Raw genomic sequence first — 23,085 nt, 5'->3', positions numbered from 1 at the left:
TTGTTTTGTTTGAGCTTTTTATTGTCATTTCACTGTCACAAGTACAGAGCAACTAAATGAACTCTCTGCATTTAACCCCTTGGGGAGTAGTGGACTGCCATTGTGTGGCGCGCGGGGAGTACTGTGCCATAAGTGTTGGCTTAGTGGTCAGAGCAGTGCGCTTGTGCTCTGAGAAGGTTGCAAGTACCCGGTTCGATCCCCACAGCCTAAACTCTGGGTTCCTGAGCAAAATCCTTAACCCCACACTGCTCCCCAGGCGTGAATATGTTTGTATCTCAAGATAACTTAAATAACATTTTTTTTAAATTGTTTTAAATGGAGAAAACCCAATTAAATTAAACTGAATGTGCTGTTTTGGCATTTTACCTGTTCTGACACTGTCTAACCGAACATTGCTGACAGTGCTCATTCCAGTGTTTTTATAACAGACCATGTTTGTTGATGTTACAGCCAGTCTAAATTAACAATCTCTAGGCAGTGCATAAACCTGAGTGTGACTCCACCTTGATGTATTTTACCACTTCCTCTTAAACGTTCACAGGCAGGAAGCGAGAAGAGACAGAAGAGGAAGAAAGGCAAAAGGGGTAGGGCCTATTGCTTTCAGTTGAACTACAAAAATAGCAAAGTGAGAAGTTTAAGAGAGAGATAAAAAAGGAAAGAAAGCAGAAAAGCATTTGTAGCTGTGTGCATTGTAGTGCAAACTCCATGAAATCATGGCTCCTTGGACAAGAACTACGACAGAGCGGTATGGTGTAGGTAAGTCAAAAAAAAAGGTCATCAAAGTGAGGTCTTTTTGTATATATATTTGGATCCATAATGCTGATTTTCAATTTTATGGAAGAGTGCACAATCCAAATAATACAAATACAAATTGAGAGACTCCTTTGTGGTTCACTTGTGCAAAAGGATTTACTGACCATCAAGTTGAGAAAAGCTTCGACTTGAAGGTTTGACAATTTGAGACACTATATAACGTAGACCTTCGACAGAAGAAGACTTAAGTCTATCTGAGACATGATGCAACAGACAAGGATGATTACCTGGAACTTAATTATTCTTGAAAATTGGGATTTCGAAATAAAATATGAGAGCTTTGCTTGGAACAAGAGCGTTCAAACACAGCCTCAGTACAGTCTATTTAAGGCATGTGGTTTAATATGGCGGAGCTTATCGGATTGTGTTTCCAATAGATAGGCGCTGTTGTCAAAAACTCTTCAAGAACACAGATTTTTTCAACCTTTTCTTTTGGTTAAATTGACCAAAAATAAAAATCTATGCTCCTGTTACATTGGTGTATAAATTAAGATAACATCTTGCATATATATTTTTGAGAAGTAGGCAGTTAAACTTTTTACCAACCCGGTAGTGCATCTTTTTAGCCTGAAACAGACAACGAAAGGAGCAATGAACGACTGAAACAGTTATTTGAAACAAGGAATGCTTCAGTAGTAACTGTTAAAAAAAAAGTTGTTCATCCTAGTATGTGTGAGTCTAAAACTCAGGAAGTGGCGGTAGAAGGAAGGAAGTTTATGTATTTAAACCTTCAAAAGTGAAATGTAAACCAACATTCGTGTTAGGATCTAACTAAATGTTGTAAAACAAAGATGATGAATCCAGCTGAAGGTTTATGTTACAATTTTACGCAAAATAATAAGACCAATGCTATTATTTGTGGAGAAGAAGCTATTGCTAATGCTCCTCTACCTGCTTCGCTTTTTCATGCTTCAACCTAATACCTTGAAAACACTTGAGTTGTCATTTATAAACATAAAAATCATTTAGCAAATGGAATTAAATTAATAAAATGTTACCTATGTAAGTTTTTTAATAGAATACAGTTATGCTTTGGCTTTTTTATTTTAAACCTAGAACGCTATTTTCTTAACCCTTTTTAATAACAGAACTTTATGAAATATTTGCTTTAAAGCTAAAACAAATATCTCCAGCTGTAGGAGATCTTATGTGGCGGTTTCAACTGTTGCTTAGGTTAATAATGGATTAGAGTTTCTCATTATTAAAGCTAAATTTATACAGCTGCTAAGATTTTTATAAAAAAGCCTTCTAAAGCCAACAGGCAAATATTTTCAACTGACTTAGTTTTATTTAGAATATAATTTGTACTGGGTTGGGTCTAAATTATACATGATGATTAATTTCGATAGGTTTTTCATGAATTTGGACCAATGCGGATTTCATATAAGTTATATGAATTATACCTATTATTCTATATGGAAATTTTGTGTGATTTAATCATACTAACTCGCCATTCATGCCCAAATAATTTTCTGTTTTAGTTAAGTGGAATTTTGCAGGCCAAGGAGAGCAGCATCTGTCCCTGGAAGTAGGAGACACGGTCCACATCCAGGAGGTCTGTGAGGGTAAGTTATGTGCAAACAGTGCCCCTAAATAGAGATGTTTTCCAGCAGTCTTGTATTTGCCAATGAAGTTATGAAAATGATATGTCGAGAGTGCTGTCTATAGCACCTATAGCAATTTGAAAACTGTTTTGTATGCTCTGTTCCCAATTTCTTTTGTTGTTTTTTTTTTTTTTTTGCTTCATTTATCACACTTAAGTGTTTTAGAACATAGATTTAGATGCCAATATTAGTAAAAGACAACACAAGTAAACACAAAATGCTGTTCTATTGAAGGGTTTTATTTTCTCAAGGGAGAGAAAGAAAATCTAAACTTACTTGGCCCTGTGTGAAAAGTGATTTCCCCCTAAACAAAAACAACTAGTTTGGCCTCCTTGGGCAGCAACAACTGTAATCATGTGTTTGCCACAGTTTGCCTCACAGTCTTTTCCAGCACTGTGAGGAGTTTGGCCAACTCATCTTTGCAGAATTGTTGTAACTCAAACACATTGCCACTTACCTTGAGGCAAGTGAGGGCTGCAGTTCTTTGGTCCGGTGCCTCTGGTAAGGGTCACCCTTCCCAAAACTTTACATTTCCTAAATTTCCTTCTTGCCTAAACGAGGAAAACCTTTTAAATAATGCATTTTGTTTTGAATTCATATCTTTCTTTCCATGTTATCTTGACTAACAATTAGATTTGCACCATAGCAGCTGGTCACTTGGTTTAGTCTTTAACTGACATTATTCCTTTTTCTGCCAAAAAAGACGAGTATGACTTTCCAGCTCTAGGTCTGTTTAATGTTGCAGGACAGGCTCCTGAGCAACACTATGAGTAAACTCTGATAAAGTGATGATGAATTTAAACACTTATCACTTTACAACAGACTGATCCTTCAGGCAGATTGCAGCATATAGACACTGCAAAACAACTTGGTCATACAAAATTGCCATGACTTCTTTTAAATAGCTGTAAAGAAAGGAGTTAGTGCTGATAATATATTTGGTGACAAATTTAGTGCAAATTGTTTTGATTATGCATGGTGCTTAAATACCAGATGAAGTGTGACTACATGTTCCTTTTAACAGCATTATTAAAGCACAAAAAATTCCAAAGCTTGGCAATATGGAAAAATGTACTGTTAGAGAGCGAAACGATTAGCTTTGCATTATAATTACCCTGTAAACAGAAACAGAAAATAAATGACTGATTGTTGTGTAAATATCTGCTCCAAATCAATTCAAGCCTTCCTCAATTTTTACACTCATTTTATTCTTATCCTTGGCCACTTCAGTTTTAAACCATGTAAATTAATAGTTACGCATATTTAATTTGGGGTAGCTATAGGTTATTATAAATTATAAACATAACTGATCATAAAATGCTGGACTTGGTTTTAGTTTTATTTCCTTTTTAAATCCCCCCTTTTTTAATTCGACCGGGGTTCTCATGATTCATCTCCTGGAGTATAAAGGATATTGACTCAGATGAAATCCAAAAACAGTAACAATAAATGATCTCCTGCTTGTGGAACTTATTTATTATAGGTGCAAAACCACCATTACCAGACCCAAAGTAGATTTTAAGTATAGATAAAAATATATATATAAAACAAAGTTGCTTGAATAAAAATTAATGCATGCAAAGTACAAAAGTATATGTGAGTATGTTGCCTATTTCTTCCCAAATATGATGGGTACAAATGACCAAAACATCAAATACAGTAAGTCAAAAGATAGAAAATTATAAGGATCAGAAATGCTGCAAAAATGGCTGCTATCTTCATGCCTTTTAAAAAATAAAATACCGGTATTAGAAAAATTACTTGTGAACATTATTCATATTTAGTTTTTCTTGTAGCTTTATTTTAACATCTGGACTGTTTTTTAGGATGGTACCGAGGATACCTGGCGAGAAACAAAGCCCAAAAGGTAAGAAGCTACACAATGTTTACACTCCAACTTAATAACTTACTTTTATTTACGGTGGCATGATGGTTGATGTTCAGGGTTTTTATTGACCTCGTTCTTGTCTTTCTCTGCCTCACATTGCCCACTTCAGGGAGTGTTCCCTTCAAGTTTTGTCCATTTGAAGGAGGTTAACATCGAAAAACGAGGGTGAGTGGATCGGAAGGACCAGTTCTTAAAGTTGGAGAAGTTTAAATGGCCACTCATCTAACGTGTCTTTGTTTGATCAACTCTAGAGATGAGGAAATTGTCACATCTGCAGAGATGCCTTTGGTGAAAGAAGTGACCACCACACTCAGAGAATGGGGCACTATATGGAAACAGCTGTTTGTGGTACAAACCAAACTTTTACAGTTGTGTTTAAGAACATTTGTTCATTTGTGTTTAAATCTGACACCATATTTTTTGTCTGTGTCTTTCTAGAATAACAAGCATGCACGTGTGAAGCAGGTCCAGAGGTTGATGTGGGAATTGATGGAGTGGCGTTCCCAGCTCCTGTCTGGAACGCTTCCCAGTGATGAATTTAAGGAGCTCAAGCAAAAAGTAACTTCTAAGATTGATTACGGCAACAAGTATGTCTTCAGTGATAATATAACACATTTTTTATCCCTTTTTTTGGCTCTGCTGTCACACAAGCTGTACAATTTTGGTTTTATATCTTAGTATCTTGTTCTCTCTACTGCTTTTTTCCTGGTTATCCATTTCCTTTTCTAGTAAATGGCTTCCTTTGTAAAATCTATTTTCTTTCCTCATCCTCCATCTAAGTCAGTTAATCCTGTTTTTGTTACTTCCCAATAAAGGATCCTTGAGTTGGATCTGGTTGTTCGAGACGAGGATGGGAACATCTTGGACCCGGAGCAAGCTAATGTCATCAGTCTGTTCAGAGCGCATGAGGAGGCCACAACCAAAATCAATGAGCGCATCAAAGAAGAACAGGTGCAGGACAGAATGTCAAGAGGAGGGCTTCACACAGGGTTCAACAGCTTTGACACTAATGAGATTTATTGTATTTCCAATTATCTTAATAAGATCTTTTGAATATAGGGAATTATAAGTCAGGTGATATCTAAAAATATAAAACCATTCTGAATCACATCAAGATGAAATCACAGTTTTGTCATTTTATTTCGGTCCTCACTATTTTTGCATGTGAGAACTATCACGGTGAAACAGTTTGAAGCCATAGATAATAATTAACTTATTTTCTTACGTCAGTCATCTGCCAGCTAAATAAATTAGGCATTCATTTGCTTACAAATTAAATTAACTTCAGTTTCAGTCTGTTCCAATATATTTACATCTCACCATTGATTTAAATGCTGATTGCATTAAGAGGAAAAGGTGCTGTAATATGACTCTTTTCACTGGGAGATTTTATCATTTTTGTCAAACCAAAGCCATGAATGCTGCAGCTCATTTGTACCAAATAACCATGAGTACAATGTTAGCCAATCGATTTTTCAGATCTGAGCAACAGTCACGGACAGATTAAAATCTACACTTTTGATAAAGATTTGTTTAAAAGCTGCTAAAAGTCAAAAATAATTAATCTGTTATTACAGTAGCTTATTTATAAATAAACTAAATCCTCAGCCAGTGTCCCACTTACTGGGTTCCCAGAAAAAACAGATGTAACTAAAACATTCTTGTATCATGTACAGTATTTTTCAAGCTTTCCATATTGTTTACACATTTTGAATAGTAATTCACAAAGTCTTCTGTTTAATTATGTGATTTCAAAGAGGACATGTTTCTTCGAAATGTGAGAGAAAAGAAAACATGCAGTTCAAGCAGAGCAGCTATGTCTTGCACATTACTCAAGAAATAGCAACAAGAAAATTGCTACTTACCTGAACTTGCTATATTTATAGTATGAGCAGTAACTAAAGAACTTGCATGCACACTGTAAAGAGGAAAGTAAGGGAGGTAATACAATGTCTCCATGGCTCACTGTTGGTGAACTGAAGAAAAAGAAAAGGATTTTGGGATAATCAAGTCTCAGGAAAAATGAGCAGACTTTATATATTCTAACCATTTTATAGGCATAGCTTTAGAAATTGCCTTCTATCTGCACTAACTTAAAAAAAAAATCATATATATATATATATATATATAAAAGAATGCTGTATTTTGGCAACAAAAACTAGAAAGTAACCATATCTGAACAGAAACACTCCATGCTCTCTGCTATGCATAGTGAAGGACGTGATGCTGTGGCATGTTTGTCTTCCAAAAGGACTGATAACCTTGTTAGACTTTGTAGCATTAAAATGCTTTGGAATAAGAGCAGATTTTAATCATTGTGACTTAATAGAAAACTATCCTAAACATATAAAAATTCACTCCAAAAGGTACAGAAAATTGCATTCATCCTTTATTATCTTCAACCTTGTGATTTGTTGTCTAAGTGGACTACATGCAGCTTGTAAAAGGAGATTGTGCAAAGTTTTAGCAGCAGGGATGCTACTAATGATTGTTTAAATGGCTTGGAGTAAAACATATTTTGTATATGGGTTATTTTTGTCCTTAAGAGATAAACTAAATTTACAGAGCAGTTTTTTTTTTCTAAACTTTGTAATATAGGATCATGATACTGAAATTAAATATTATATTCCATATACTATGTATATTTATAATTTAAGATTTTTTTTCCTGCAGTCCAACATCCAGACAGATCACAGTGGGATCTCCGCACGAATCCAGTCTTCCCCCACCCACAGCCTCTATGTCTTCGTCAGGAACTTTGTGTGTCGTATAGGAGAAGACTCTGAGCTCTTCATGTCCCTTTATGACCCCATCAAACAAACAATTATCAGGTATCATTCATTCCTTTGACTCCACTTTCTTATCTAAAGGATTTCAGGACATGATGAAATGTTTAGAAAATATTCCTGTCGAAATCAGATTAGTATCAATAAATGATATAGTGTAAATTAAATACAGAGCTTTTTTTTTTTTTGCACAAAATTTCTTGGAATGCATTATTTTTGATAAAACCAATTAAAAATGTATTTAAAAAATTTGATATTTTCAAAACATACTTAATGTTTCAAATATCAGTTCAAACATTTTTGTCTTTGCCTCCATCTCTAAGTTACATGAAACAAGCATGAACACTCACTTCAAGCATGTCCTTAAACCGTGCCTTCACCCCTTTCTCTCTATTGTTGATCAACGTTAAATTATGACAATTTGCCAAATATAGATGTAAGGAAATTAAAATTACAGACCAGCAGAAACTGAGTGGCAGCACTGTATGGAGCCTGACAGAGCTGATGTTAAGCCCCGTCACTCACTGTCATGCTGGGTATATCTGTGTCTCAGCCAGAGTGGTGGGAAGTATTACATTAAATCTAAATCTGTCATGTTTTTTTTTTAAACATACCAACAACTAAAGGACTTCCCTCAGTGCTTTAATATTTGTTCAGCAAATCTTCCCTTTCATCTTATGATTGCTATGGCAATAATTTCAGTATCTTGTCAAAGTCATTATTGTTGTATGTTTTAATCTGTTATCTGTTTATATTTTTGTAAACATTTTACATATATTTGGTATACAATGTCTTGCAAATGTTTTTATACCTGTGGATTATTTTCACATTTTGTCTGACTTCAGACACAAAATATCTCTGCCTCTTTTATAACGAAAGGAGATTGACGAATACAAAGTATTGCAGGATTGTGAGGAAGAAGAAAAAATATCCTGATTTACAAAATGTATTGACCAGTAAAATCTGTGTTGTGTGCATTTCTCTAAAGTCACCCCCAGAGTCAGTCCTATATAAAATATACACTGCAAAAAATGTGCATTTGTTCTTGAATTGAGGGGGTAAGTGAGACACTTTGCCAGTGCAACAAGACAACTTATATTCAAAATAAGACAAACATCTGCAGTGTCTTATTTCAAGTGCATATTATCTATTTATCTTATTTGAACAGTAAAAATACTCATTCCATTGGCAAATCATCTTATTTACCTTCTATTCTTCTTATTTCTAGAAAATGTTTGCAGTGTACTGAGCTTGTTCTGAGTTATGTCTCTACCAAATATGGTAAACTAGAAACCAAATGTTATCCCTCTCCTTGAAAAAATAGCTTAACTATAGCCAGGTGTATTATGGTTTAGAGTAAAGCATTCCCACAGCACAATACTGCCACCACCATTTATTACTGAAGAGTGTGCATTAAGCAGGTTTGAAAAAAGGTTTAGTTTTGGTTTATATTTTTTTTATTCTCTTCATCACTTGTGGCAAATTGCAGACTAGGCTTCTCTTGGCTGCTTGCCTGATTTATGGATTCCTTTTGCAGCATGTTATTTTAGGTGAAAGGTCATGTTTTGGCAAGTTTGTGGTGATGCATTATTGCTTTCTGTTTCAGATGATGGATGGAATAGTGCTGTGTGAGGTGTTCAAAACTTTAGATATTATTTTCTAACCTAATTAGGCTTTGAAGTTTTCCACAACTTTATGCGCCATGATCCTCATGGGGCCGTTTGCTCGCTATAGTTAACAGAAAAAGCAGAAAAGCTGCATTTATGCTGACATGAGATCATTCACAGGTGGATTTCATCTACAACTGAAGTTGATTTTAAAGCATGGTTTGCACAGAATTTTATCTGTTTATGAGTTAACAAATAACACGTGATTTTATTCCTAGTCATGCATTATTTTGTGTTTTTCTGTTTGAGGAGAAAAGTAAACAAAACCTTTTCATAAAAATCCTTTAAAAAACATTATGTTGCTTCCTGCCTGTTTTTTTTTTAGCTGAAAGAGTGAAAACTGCTGTATATTAAAGATGAAAACACTTTAACTGAAGTTACTACATCCTTTATGCTTTATTACTACAACAAATAATGTTACAGTAATGTAGATTGCATGTGGCCCTCATGCTTTCTTTTATAATTTTTGCAGTGAAAACTATTTGGTTCGCTGGGGCAGCAGTGGTTTTCCCAAAGAGATTGAGATGCTGAACAACCTGAAGGTTGTCTTCACAGTAAGTAAACACAGGAGGGCACTGTTATACTGTTTCTTAGCTTGGCAGGATACTGCAGAACAGTTCAATGAATAAACTCTTTACCTGTCGGTGGGTAACATTGTTGTTTTATTCTTCTCCTTGGCTTTCCCTGAGATGCCTTTTTGCTTACCGGCTCTCTGTCTCTGTCCACTAGGACTTAGGGAACAAAGACCTGACCAGAGAGAAGATTTATCTGATCTGTCAGATAGTAAGAGTGGGCAGGATGGACTTGAAAGAAGTAAACAACAAGAAGTGTACTCTGGGTCTCCGGCGGCCTTTTGGGGTGGCAGGTACTTTAATTGGAGACAAATGAACTGATTTCTGACCAACGGTTGGGCTAAAAATGACATCCCCAGGGATCCAGAATGTTCTATATTAGTGGATTATAAAATCCTGCTTCAGCATTTCTGAAATGTTTACATTTATTTCCAATATTTACATGTGTTACCTGCATGCATAATTCTCCTGAACAATAAATTCATGCAAAAACTCTTGGCTTTTAGGCAACCATCAGTAAACGAATGCATTAACACTTAGAAAAGAAATATCCAGAAATCTATTGGGTTTAGTCAATAATATATTCTTAGGGGGAAACTCTTGATTTTTTTGTAATTTCTACCATTAAAAAAAGAACCACAATGTTTTTCTAACCTATTTAACTGCAGCAGACCTATTTGACAATAAGCTCTTATAATGCGTTTTTAATCTGATTTCACCTGTTTCAACCTACTTTCAGTATGCACAGTTCAACTTTCAGGAGACAAGCAGTATTTATTTATTTATTTTTTCCACAATTATCATCCAGTTTTTTTTTACCCCCATTATGGAACTATGCTTATCGAGGCTACATCTTTTAAAAAGTAATTTATACTGTTCTTGCTCACTTGTCCAAAAATGCAGATTTTCTCTTAAAACTTCTCAAGGGAGCAACTGTCAGGGTGCATTTTTGGTTTGCCATATCATTCCCTATTTGTATTATGTGGATCTGTTTTAGATATAAAATGTGAATTTTGTGTTTTCTATCATTTCTCTCATCAATAACTAATTTATTTCCCTTCTTGGTAGTGATGGACATCAGTGACATCATCAAAGGAAAGATTGAGTGTGATGAAGAGAAGCAATTTTTCATTCCCTTCTTCCCGTACGTCTTTTTCATCTTTTACTTATGCTATGTATTGATGTTACAATTTACTACCAATAAAATATATATTAAGATGTTGTTTTGGGATTTTTCTAGAGAACCTTCAGGTTGCAAGAAGGAAAATGTTGCAGTTTTCTGTTCTGGAAGCCATCATCCACAATATCTGGAAAATGTTTTTTGTACATTCAGCTGGATCTCATTGTGTAAATTTTGGTTTCAGGGTAGTGGCTGAAAATGACTTTCTCCACACCTTGCTGAACAAAGTGACAGCATCACGAGGAGACAGCGGCGGCCAAGGTACTGTTCTGCTCTAACATTCTTTTTCCTAGTGTTTCTCATTCATGCAACATTTCTTGCTGAAGTTTTCCCTCTAACCAGACATCCACACAGTACTATGTGTCTTCCAGCTTTTTGTGACCAGATGATTAAATTATTGCCTGTCCTGGCTCCACATTAAACAGGACATGCACAACTATTCCTCAATTGTTTGCTTTATGTATTTTATATATGTGGCAATGATGTCCCCTCCCTTTCAGCCTATGGTTGCCTTGTACAAGCTAAGTTGCTGACACTGACATGCTCAGGAGAAACTTTGCATGTTGGACTGCACTGCTGTATCTCTCAGGCTTTGACCTTCTCTTGTACCCATCGGCTCTCAGCCTAACCTAGATATGAAAGAGCCCCTGTGGCCAACACGTTGCAGGTTCTAATATTACTTGCCTCTAATCTCCCCTTCTTTCCACTTCAAAATGCACTTCCCATTATGCACACACATTTCATCTCTTAAGACACATTCTTTACATAGTAGTATATCTTGTTTAGACCTCCTCTACCTTTATATGCTTTACATGACCTTTACTTATAGCATATTTTAAACAAATAAACAAACTTATCTTTTTTTCTTCTTTTTGTCCGATGCTGTCTATACATATCAAAGTATTATATTTCTGCAAACTGATCATATACAAAAGCTGATCGCATGCATGTTAATTGCTGAATGCTTGATTAGAAAAGTCCCGACCCTTTAGCTGTTTAACTGCTGGGGGGCACTCAAACTATGCATATTGCATTAAATGTTATTTAGATAAACAAAAAAAATAACAATAAGCATAATTCTAGATATAACCCTATGTATTACACTCTTCATCTTTTTAGAAATGCACTCTAGAAAGCAAGTAGTTGGTTTTGGAAACACCTTCGAAATCTGTTTTGACACGGATTAAGTTGTTTTCAAATATTTTATTTAAATGTTAAATATTTATTGACCATTTAGCAACTTTTTTAACAGACTGAGGTTATTTTATATGCACAAGTAAAAAGCGATTATATTGTTTAATTTTGTACAATTTTCTATTTAACTGTTTTTCATTTACAGTTTAAAAAAATTAAAATAAAGTTCCCTGGAATACATCAACATAGATTAAGTTTATGTTTATCATTTTCATCTGGTTGATTACAAGCAGACATTATGACCTTTGTTATTCAGTTTTATACTAAAAAAACCTTTGTAAAATCTTAATCCTGCTGAAATGTTTTCAATTTTAGGCTTTTCTGAAACGTGTAGCATTAAGAACATAAATTATTGCCTGACAAAAACTCTCATTTATTTTACTTTAACATATGTCTAATCGTGTTCTTCAGGATTATGGGTCACCATGAAGGCTCTGGTGGGTGACATAGTTCAGATCAGAAAAGAATACCCTCACCTGGTGGACCGCAGCACGGTGGTTGCACGCAAGCTGGGCTTTCCGGAAATAATTATGCCAGGAGACGTCCGGAACGACATCTATCTAACCCTACAGGGTGGGGATTTTGACAAGTACAACAAGACGACACAAAAAAATGTGGAGGTCATCATGTGGGTCTGTGATGAGGAGGGCAAAGTCATTCAGGTGAGAAGCTCACAACAGAGAAAAAGCATGTTAGTGGATTTATAGTGACAGATTCAGTTTGTGTGGGGCAGGTTCACCCTGGGTTTGCTGGTGCAAAATTGTATGTCATGTATTGTCAACCATTGGTAATTAGAAACATCCTTATCCCAGAACGGCAATCCATCTAACAGACATCCATTTTACCAGACGGATGCTAGAAAATGAAATCTCACATGTTACACTGACAATTTCTTCACTGGTCTCTTTTCACAGAACTCCATCTGTCTGGGAGCTGGGGATAAGGCGGTCAGTGAATACAGGTCTGTCATTTACTACCAGATCAAACAGCCTCGCTGGATGGAGACAGTGAAGGTGAGTGTGTGTATGTGCATGTTGGTCACATCTCTCTGAGCGACCCTATTTAAGTCTCTTTCAAATGACTTGCTGTACATAATTTGCATTGCTCGCTTTATTCTATAAGGTCTTAGAAATCGCATAGCATAATGTTCTCTAGTAACAAGAGATATCCCGCAGGTGACAGTCCCTCTGGAAGAAATGCACAGAATTCATTTACGTTTCATGTTCAGACACCGCTCTTCACAGGAGTGTAAGTAGCATCCTCTGTTCCTCCCTAGCACCTGTCTGCTTTCTCAACAAGTTCAAGACCCCAAACATAATGTGATACTGAAAGCATCTAATGATTGTAACCAATTTGCAAAATGACCCATGCAGTCGTTACTCACAATTGATTATTCGAGTGAGAAGTTTTCATTTGCTATAATGTGTGGCTCTTTCTCATTTATTTTATTTTTTTCTTGCTCTTGTTTTGTGGTCTTCTGGCTTGTTTTGCAACATCGTTCTTCATCTACAGCCAAGGACAAAAGTGAGAAGAACTTTGCTATGGCGTTTGTACGTCTGATGAAAGAGGATGGGACAGTTCTGCAGGATGGACTGCATGATCTTATCGTCTTTAAGGTGGGATTTCATCAAAGAAAAAATAGACATATGTCTTAAACTTTGCATGGTGTGTAACAGTCCACTTATAAGTGGGTCAGTTCACAATACTAAATCTAAATTATTGCTTATTGTTACACAGTATGCGAATAGCATGGGTGCATATTCTAAATGAATGTTTTACATTAGCAGCTCCTCAGTAAGTTAATTAGTATAAACTTTATGATATTATAAGGCATTACAACACCAAGAAAATGTTAGATCAATAAATATAATGATTATGATTACATCTCATATAAGCACTTTATTAAGCAGCAGGATGTGCTTATCTAGTAGCATTTGTGTCCAACTGTGGTAGATGTGCCTCAGCTATTGAAATTATTTATTATTTTACCTACAATTTACACAGTTAACTCCAAGGAAAACTGATTGCTGTAATTGTGATGGAAGAAATCATTTCATATTATAATTATTCACAAGAAAAATGTTTTTTCCAACCTAATGTATCAAGTAAGCATTAGCAGTTACTGCATTTAAGCAGCAAATGTGATGCCTCCCTAAGACATGCCAGAAAATGATGAAGTAAGTTTGTCTGTAATTGTCTCTAATTTGTGTTCAGTGTGAGCTGAGGGTGGCGTGTGGAAGGCAATGTTCTCTTCTATGAATGCATGAAGTTACCAAATCTTTAAAGCAATCACTCATTCAAAGGGAAACAGCGGGGAGAATATTTTTTTCTAGTACTTTTAATGATATGTCAGTATTAAGGAGAGTGGCGGCCTAGTGGTTAGGCCATAGAGCTTGAAATTCTGAGGTTCTGAGTTTGAGCCCCACTCCCACAGACTTCCACTCTGTGTCCATGAGCAAAGAGCCTTAACCCCACACTGCTCCCCAGGTGCCCCACAATGGCAGTCCACTACTCCCCAAGGGATGGTTTAAATGAAGAATGAAGAGAGTGAATTTTATTGGTCTGCACTTGTGACAGTGTAATGACAATAAAAGCTGGAAAAATACATATAAATATACATTTCTGAGCCTATAAAACCTCGTAATCATGGTTTAAACCATACAAATAGAACTTTTTGAAAATAAGAAAGACAATGTGACCAAAAAAAAAAGTTTACCAAACATAATTCTTGTATGTAGTTTTCCCAGATAATTTCAAACCTTTGCCTATGAGTTTTTAAATGTCATATAGTGAAATCAATAAGTCCCTGGCAGCTTACATCACTATCAACGCGCAGCATAAAATCAGGATCCAATGTGAAACTCTCATATAAATGTTGGCCAAATTTTCTAATGAATGCTTCACAGACCTCATTGCATTCAAAAGATTCACGCTCTTCTGCAGTCAAAGTCAGAACTGACTAATGCAGTTAATCATTGCAGCCTAACAAAATTTAAGTTCACATAAGCTTATAGTGTTTGCACATCCTCCCCGAGATGAAAAGTGTGATCGCCTATGGCTCATCTGACTGAGTATACCAGCATGTCACCTCTGTACTATTGTGGTTTTGCTTAAATACATGCACAGATATATCCTTTATCAGTGCATAAATCTCTTAAGCGTCTATAAGAACATTTGTAACTGTTATGGCTTCAAACTTTTACAGATTAAGCATCTGACCTATTGTGAATTAGAGATATTCATTGAGGGAGATTCAAGTTGAAAGCCAAGAAATTAATTTTTAAAGGGAATTTATGAACAACTGAGGTGAGCATAAATTTCTGCCTACAACATGATCTGAATACAAATGCATCCGCACAAGTTATTAAGCGCGTAAAAAAAACATTTTGTAATGTCACAGCAGTAATAAGAGTCATCAAAGCAGAACTAAAGATATAGTGAGTTTGGACAGGAGATTATGGCCTCACTGACAGGTTGAGTGAAGCCAAATAGACTTCCTGTTAAATGAGCCTAGGCTAAGATTGAATCCCCATATTGATTACGTGTCAAACGCAGTGAAGATTAATTACTCATTATTCACTCAAATACCAAATGGATGGCCCCCCTGTGCCCTCTTTGGCGATTATCTCTTGTTATCCCTACATTCCTCTTGATCTCTCTGCATCTCTTGGCTTCTATCTCTTACTCTATGCTGCAGTGACTTGCTTATTGCACATTGAGGGGGATGGGGGTTGAAACAAGTTGGGGAGATCAACCATTTTATGTTGAGTTGGGTTGTTCTGGTAGGCTTCTTGAGAGAAAGTGCGGTATATTTAAATTTTTTTAGGTCTAAAAGGTCAGTTCATAGATAAAATTTGAACACAAAATTTATTTCTGAAAATCTTTTTTATGGACTATGCTTTTTATAGAAGTTGGATGCAGTATGCTCCTTTGAAAAATGACCTTTTTATTAATAATTAAGGTGTGAGGCTAGAATAAAAGTCAAAACAATTAAAACACATTACAAGACAATAATTTGCTTTAGATAAACGATGCTGATATCCTTTGGAGAAGGTATAGTTTGTTCTTCTGTAAAAGTAAAAAAAAATATCCACTGGACTTGGTTTCCAAGATTTGAAGACGTTTCGCTACCTCTCCAGGAAGCTTTCTCAATTCAAATGTCTGGATCCGCAGTGAGTTTAAGTCTTATATAGACAAGGCCTTGTATTGCTTGGAAACATGCAAATGGTAACCGATGAGTGGGTCGTTTGGTTCCATTTTTAGCCTGTAATATCTAAAACCTGTCTATGATTCTGAAGGTCGGTCATTAAAGGGGGGGATTGTCGTTAAAGAGGGGATTGTCTCCTGTAATACCTGAAACCTGTCTATGATTCCTGTCGTTAGGGAGGTATTGCTGATGAAGATTCTCAGTCATCCAGGTCATAGTCATTCCGTAAAAGTTAAAAAAATATCCACTGGACTTGGTTTCCAAGATTTGAAATGGTTTCAGATATTACAGGCTAACAATGGAACCAACTACCCACTCATCGGTTTCCATGTCAGTCCAACATGACCAAATCCGATGTCTACATTCAAGACTGCTGCTACTCACATTAACAATATTTAAACTTTCTTATACTAAGTATTTTGAACTTTTTCTTATTATTAAATATCATTTAGTCAGGCATACTTTTATTACTTTTTAGTGTACATAAGATGAGATGTTTCAAAAATGTTTCCATTTGTGAATAACATGTAAAACAGCATTTTTGCCTCACTGAGTCTATCATTCCATATACCAACAAGAATATAAACACCACAGCAGGGACCTAAGTACATGTAGGCCGGTCCTTATAGGAAGCCTGCTGCCCTCTGGGAACAGGCCCTGCAGCATCAACTGTAGGACCGGCAGGTTCTGCAGCAGCTTTTTCTCTTCTGCCATCAGACTGTTGAACTATTAAACTCTAATGTGTATTCTGCATCACATTTGCAACTACCAACGTAGCTGAAACTTTTATAATGCTTTTAAATAGGACATAACTCAATGTTCTGCTGCATTTTACACCATATTTATTTTGCACTGCACTGAAACTCTCCATATTAATGTCCTTTTGCACCAGCATTTTAAAACTGGTTTCTTTTCTCCTACACTGTTTACATGCTGATCACTGCTGCACTTTATAATGGTGATCTTCATTTCACTGTTGTAAGCTTGAAGCAACATAATTTAATTTTGTATACACTCTGTGTCTACAACATCACAATAAAGTTTGTCTAGGTCTAACATGAACTACTTGTCTTTCACCTGGGTCATTGCAGTCTTTGTTATTTTTTTGTTTTTGATCCTCTTCATAAGTCATGATGAGTCTGCTTATGTAATTTATTTGAACAATATGGATTAATATCTGGATTAACTCAACAGCTAATAATAGGTAAATGTATATTGGTCAGTAGAGATAGTGTTAATTGACAATTTATTTCATTATTTGGTAAAATATATATTAATACACATGTTAAATAGAATATTCTAACTTATAATGATAGACGTGCTAACTAAAACAGAAAACAGCAAGTTATTCTATCAGACTGGAATATCAGACTACACAGTGTGTTGATAGCAAGATAATGAGAGCCAAGATATTGCCTGATTTCACTCTGTTTTTTATTCTAAAACCTTAGAGAAAAAGAAAAATAGCTCAGATATAGTAATCACTGGAGCTAACCTCAATCAGATTTGTCTACTTTTCATCTAAAAGCCTGAAGAATTACATTGCACCAGAAAACTCTTAGAATCTAGGTTCTTTTGAATTTAGCTAAATACTGGGTGGTTTTTTTTTATTTCTGTGCTACAACACAATCCATCATACTATAGAATTGCCTTTTTGGCATAGCTTTTGTGCACAATTAGTCTGTGTAATGAAGTCAAATTTGCATTGTCTCACCAGGGCGACAGCAAACGCATGGAAGATGTGAACTGCTACTTGTCCCTGCCCTCGACCCGTTACCATCACAGTGACAACCACAAGGGTACAGGGCTGAACCGCAGCGGCAGCAGTGTATCTGGCGGAGGAGGCCTATCAGTGAGCTCCAGAGACAGCTTCGCCATCTCCACTCTGGTCTGCTCCACTAAACTCACCCAAAACGGTATGTGCAAGTGTTGGTCTAGACATGTGTGGACTTGTGGATCCACAGAAAATTAAACAGGCCACGAAATTAGGAGCAGAGAGGATGCTTGAAATTAAACCTGACATGTGAAAAAAAAAAGGTTTAATTAACACCTTCCTCCAACAAGGAAATAAGGCCAAGCCAAGACAATGAATAATCAGCTGGCTGTGATGATGGCAAAGGTCAAATTCACTGCTTCAAATGAAAGTTACTTCAAGTCCCAGATATAAATGATAAAAACTTTGTGCATCTATTCAGAAGCAGAGAGTTATTATGTTAATGTAAATTTTAATATGAGTGGAACTTTTTCTTTTTTTCTTCTAAGTATGATATTAACAGAAGTACATGGAAATTATCCTTTTATTTGTGTTTCTACAGTATATATTCTATGATTTATTAGTGAGGAGTACTGTGATAATGCATACTTATGCAGCAACACAAGCAAGTTGTTTTCACAAAAAGGAGCTCATCAACTATTGCTTAATTGCACATCCACTCCAGACAGAAAGGTGCATCACACACAGGTGCAGAGCAACAGCTGTTCTCCAGGAAGTCAGTCCATCATCATAATGAACATTTTCCTCCACTATTAATAACCTTTACCTGAATCACAAACAGACACAGACTCTCAGGCCTTTAGGCTCACAGGGTTGTTCAAGTCGCACCTCCAGATGTGAAAGCTTTGCATGGTGTGTCCAAATCTATAGGTCCGCAAGAACAGTGTGACAGAAATATGTACCGTGTCAAGTACTATAACAGATTTAATGACTGAAAAGGGGGATTTGGATGCTCATGTGTAAACTAATGCACTGAAACTTTAGATGTTTAGACAGATATTTTTGCTAATTAAACAGCACATAATTTGTTAACAAGTTTCAAATTCTGGTGAGTTTTACGTGTATTTATCTGAGCAAATTTTTCCTTAACCTTACTTTTAATCATACTTGCTAGGAAAGTTATTAATGACTGTCAGAGACCAAAAGACAACAACACAATTGTGGGGTTTCTTCTGCTGATTTGTGATTAACTGTCAGAGACAGCTGTGTTTTTTTTCTTAATAATGATACACACACAAATTATGTTAAGACTGTTTAAGATTACAATCAAGTGTACTGACAAAGTATTCAAAATGTTTTTATTTATTTATTTTTTTTGGCTTGCCCTTTTATATCATTAATTTATGTGGTAAAATTACTTTCAACTCATATAAATGTATAGACAATCAGACATGCTGATTGGTTTTAGAAACTTGTGAAAGAATATGTTGCTCTCAGCAGATCATAAATAATTGGTAGGCAACCATAGTTGAAACTTATATCGGAGCAATCATTATATGCCTACTGTATATTGACCTGATATGAATTCAACATGAATCAAACACACCTTTATTACTCATCTTTTAGTTTGTCATTTCGAAGAGGCACGAGAAATATCGACCCATTTATGGGTTTGATAAACTTTAAAAAGAAGCAGCTAAAATCTCATTTTGTACCTCAGCTTGCTACATCTGAGATTTTACCTGAAGGCAGACATATTCTGTTTTTGTTTTTTGGCTCATTGTAGTGGGAAAAAAAGTATTTAACTATTAACCCTAGTTAAATAAATGGAGATCGGTGGATTTCACTCAGTTCACTCACTTATTTTCTTATCTTTGCACACCAAGGTCCTTCAGGACATAGTTAGGCTAATCTGGTTTTAGTATTACCTCAGCCTAGAGGAACAAGTGTATGAGCCAAAGGTTCTTGTCCAATGTCATTGACTGACCTCAAATAGAAAATTAGTCGAAATTCCCCAAAACACCCTGTGAAAATCTGTTTAAGCTGTCTAGGATTAGCTGTATAATAAACCATGCAAATTAAGAATCAGATTTCAACATTATATGGGTAAGAAGGCCAAAGACACATGCTTCAACCAGACACTTGTAGAGAGAACTGATGCTGCGAGGCTGAATAAAGAAGCATCAGACTTTCAGTTTTAAAGAACCATTTCTTCATCTGATACAAAAAATCGAAATAAAATTATGTTTGTGATTATAGCGTGAGTAACTATGTATGAAGGGAGGGGTATATGGGAACCTTGGAAAGGCACAGCATATGTTTAAGCGCACCCTGTAAATATATTATAGTAAATCCATAACCAAAAGGCCTGCATGTACCCCTGATTAACAGAGAAATGTTAAAGGAAGCAAACTTTTGATATTTTTAAACAACAACTCTTGTTTTAAATTAAAACAAATATGACATTATTGGTTGCTTTAAAAAAGAACCTAACTTACCCTACACATTTGGAAAAGATCTAGTTAGGTAGCAAATGTGTTTTATAATTCAAAGAACCCAGCAGCTGTATATGAAGCCCCTTGGACTAATTGTACACCTGAACTTAAATATATTCTCTCTGTGGTTTTAGTGGGTCTTCTGGGGTTGCTTAAATGGAGAACCAGGCCTGAACTTCTAAAAGAAAACCTGGAGAAATTGAAAATCATCGATGGAGAGGAGGTGGTCAAGGTCTGTGCTATGAAGAGCCCTAAATATGTGTCTGTGTGAATGCATACACTAGGATGGAGTTTTTGTTCCAACTGGTTCTGTTTTGTTTGCATGTAGTTTTTGCAGGACACTCTAGATGCCTTGTTTAACATCATGATGGAGCACTCTCAGACTGACGACTATGACATCCTTGTGTTTGATGCCTTGGTGAGTCTATGTGTGTGTGTGTTTGTGTGGGGGGAGGTGGTTCTAGCTAGGTATATTGCAGGAATGATTCTTCATGTGTGGTGTGTCAACTCACACAGCAGGATATCTTGACAAGATGTCTGGAGTCTAAGATATCTATGTGCCTATCTTTTTTTTAACAAGCCATATTTGTCAGATGACTGAGCATAACTCTTATCTATTTTGCGTGTGAAGTTTAATGTTTTATTTTTTTCCTGACAGATTTACATCATCGGCCTGATCGCTGACAGAAAGTTCCAGCATTTTAACACTGTTCTGGAGGCCTACATAAAGCAGCACTTCAGTGCGACACTGGCCTACAAGTAGGTTATTTTCTAATCCATCTTTTTCACAGCTTATCTGAAATAGTGTGCTTTTTAACTTAAGCAATGCCTCATCCTCTCAAACAGTTAAAAATTAGATAGGAGTAGGGGCTCTCTGAGAATTAAATAAACTGATTTTTATCAGACATCAAAGAAGTTTAGTAGATATACCTAATTATTTAATATATTGACATTCCAATTATAATGTCAGAATGGGTGCCTAAATGTTATCATAAAGGAAAATTAAATAACTGTTTAGATATAAATCACTGAGTCTGAGACCATCAAATAGTGGTCTAAATACCGGTTTCAAGACCAAGAAAAATAACTAGTAACCAGTCTCAAAGCCGGTTTAAATCGGATCATATAGAACTGTTATCTTTGCAGCAAGAATCTAGTGAGGTTGTTGTCCAACTATTGTACTTTTTGTACACATTTGATATTCTCTCAAAAAAACTTTACCAGATGTTTTATCTCATGCTATTGTAGCATGATGAGGCATTAATAGGTTATAAACCACATATTCCATTTATGTGATCAAAATGAAGTTGGTTTCTGATCTCAAAGTTATTCTACAGCAATTTCTAGATTTCTTTATTTTCCACTGATGTGGCATTTGGATCATGAAATGGAAAAAAGGAGATCTTCTAAATTCCAATTAATTTAACACTATTAAAGAAAAGTTTAAAAGAAAATAAGCAAGACTGAAAAATACTAAAATTAAAGTTAACAAATTGGTGATCATACTTAAATTTACTCTTGAAAATATATTAGTTGAAGTAAAAGAGCAAGGCAAACAAATATGAATGCAGACAAAAAGCTAAATGAAAGACCCAGAGCAGTCTGCATGCAAATTTACATTTCTTCCCTAACAACTATATTTTTATTTCACTTCATTGATTCAACAGCTCCCTGCTGGCCTCAAAATGAATGATTAAAAATGAATATTTCATCATTATAGCTCTCTTTGTATTTGCTGTTCTTATTAAAAGTTGCAAAAGATTGTCTAGACTCTGCCAGGAATCTTTCTGTAATGCTAAAACACCTACTGACAAATTATGCATTTGTTGGTAGGTGCACTTTCCACTTTTCACAGTTATGAAAATTAACCAAGCTTAGTAGGCAGATTAAATGAAGTTTATTGACCTGCCTCAAAAATACTCTGTTAGTTCCAGCAATGTTTATCACAGCCCATTTCCACCGAGAGCCCTGTGATTTAAAGCCCCAGGATGTGTGTTACCCATGTAATAGAAATCCTAGGGGGTTCATCATCACGTTTTGCCATTACTTTGGAAGTCCCGCAACAATTAGCCCGAGGGAATCTACTACACCTCCAGTCCAGTAGGTAGCAGTAATACAAACATACAGCTGATTCTCCCTTTTCCTCCAGTGTCGACCAGCTATCAGTTGATCTCTACCCACAAAAATTGACTTTTAAATTTCTTATCAAGCTGCATTGGTTAGCTTAAGATCATACTCTGCTCAGTGGGCAGCCCACACCAGCCTGCCCTAAGACCTGGGGCTCTGCAAATTAAGTTTTAAGGTGTGCTTTGTTGCTTAAAAGCATTTTAAAACACATTTTGTGTCAAGCGTAAGGTATCTAAAACATTTGTACATTCACCTACACCATCATGGTGGCTCTAAACTGAAGGTGATCTCCAGCAGACAAGTAGGGAGGAATTTAGTTTGACTGTGGTGAAATAAGCAGGATTCTACATTTTCCTTTTTTCATTCCCACTCAAAAGGCTGGGGCTTTTTAAAGCCTGGCTAGCATTTCCAAAGCCATTTACCTGGGTAAATTGACTTTCCTGGGGCTTTGGAACCACTAGAGAACCAGAACTAGGTGGGTTGTTGATGGGTGGTCTGTTTATACTGTAGCTGCCATGCTTTCTTCCAACAGAGGCGCCTCTTTCAATTGATTTTGTATTATTTGATGTTGTTTAGAGTGGCTCCAGTTATCCTGAGCTATCTCCACATTTATGCTACTATAGGCTTAGACTTCTAGGGGACATAGGGACCCCTTTTTCATCATTCTGCCTCATTCTTTCTCAATTCTTCCATTCTGCTGAATCTGAAGGGTATCTCTCTAACGTTATGCTCTCTTCGCTTTTTCTCAAAGTAGCTTCGCCTTGTCTGTTACTGTTTGGCTGTGACACCATCCTGAGATGAATATCAGCTGTGCTGCTGCCATCAACGCCTTTGTTTA

General features: G+C 35.9%; 1 protein-coding gene across 1 annotated transcript in view; it reads left to right on the top strand.

Annotated features, from left to right (window-relative positions):
• Nucleotides 1-548: 548 nt before the first annotated feature.
• LOC119796527 (dedicator of cytokinesis protein 2-like) overlaps nt 549-23,085 on the top strand; it is a 132,784-nt gene continuing 110,247 nt past the window's right edge. Inside the window, exons 1-20 of the mRNA XM_038305125.1 lie at nt 549-756; nt 2,295-2,378; nt 4,244-4,284; nt 4,415-4,470; nt 4,557-4,653; nt 4,744-4,892; nt 5,121-5,256; nt 6,979-7,136; nt 9,231-9,312; nt 9,488-9,623; nt 10,399-10,474; nt 10,695-10,771; nt 12,116-12,366; nt 12,619-12,717; nt 12,880-12,952; nt 13,217-13,320; nt 17,629-17,827; nt 20,255-20,352; nt 20,449-20,538; nt 20,779-20,879. Coding sequence (XP_038161053.1) covers nt 714-756; nt 2,295-2,378; nt 4,244-4,284; nt 4,415-4,470; nt 4,557-4,653; nt 4,744-4,892; nt 5,121-5,256; nt 6,979-7,136; nt 9,231-9,312; nt 9,488-9,623; nt 10,399-10,474; nt 10,695-10,771; nt 12,116-12,366; nt 12,619-12,717; nt 12,880-12,952; nt 13,217-13,320; nt 17,629-17,827; nt 20,255-20,352; nt 20,449-20,538; nt 20,779-20,879 — 2,150 coding nt within the window. The 5' untranslated portion in view covers nt 549-713. The remainder of the gene's footprint in view (nt 757-2,294; nt 2,379-4,243; nt 4,285-4,414; nt 4,471-4,556; nt 4,654-4,743; nt 4,893-5,120; nt 5,257-6,978; nt 7,137-9,230; nt 9,313-9,487; nt 9,624-10,398; nt 10,475-10,694; nt 10,772-12,115; nt 12,367-12,618; nt 12,718-12,879; nt 12,953-13,216; nt 13,321-17,628; nt 17,828-20,254; nt 20,353-20,448; nt 20,539-20,778; nt 20,880-23,085) is intronic.

The sequence above is a fragment of the Cyprinodon tularosa genome, unplaced genomic scaffold, assembly GCF_016077235.1.
Source record: "Cyprinodon tularosa strain WSP-4 unplaced genomic scaffold, ASM1607723v1 ctg551, whole genome shotgun sequence".
Classification (NCBI taxonomy): domain Eukaryota; kingdom Metazoa; phylum Chordata; class Actinopteri; order Cyprinodontiformes; family Cyprinodontidae; genus Cyprinodon; species Cyprinodon tularosa.
The sequence above is the reverse complement of the archived record's forward strand: the minus strand, read 5'-3'. Positions and strand labels throughout refer to the sequence as shown.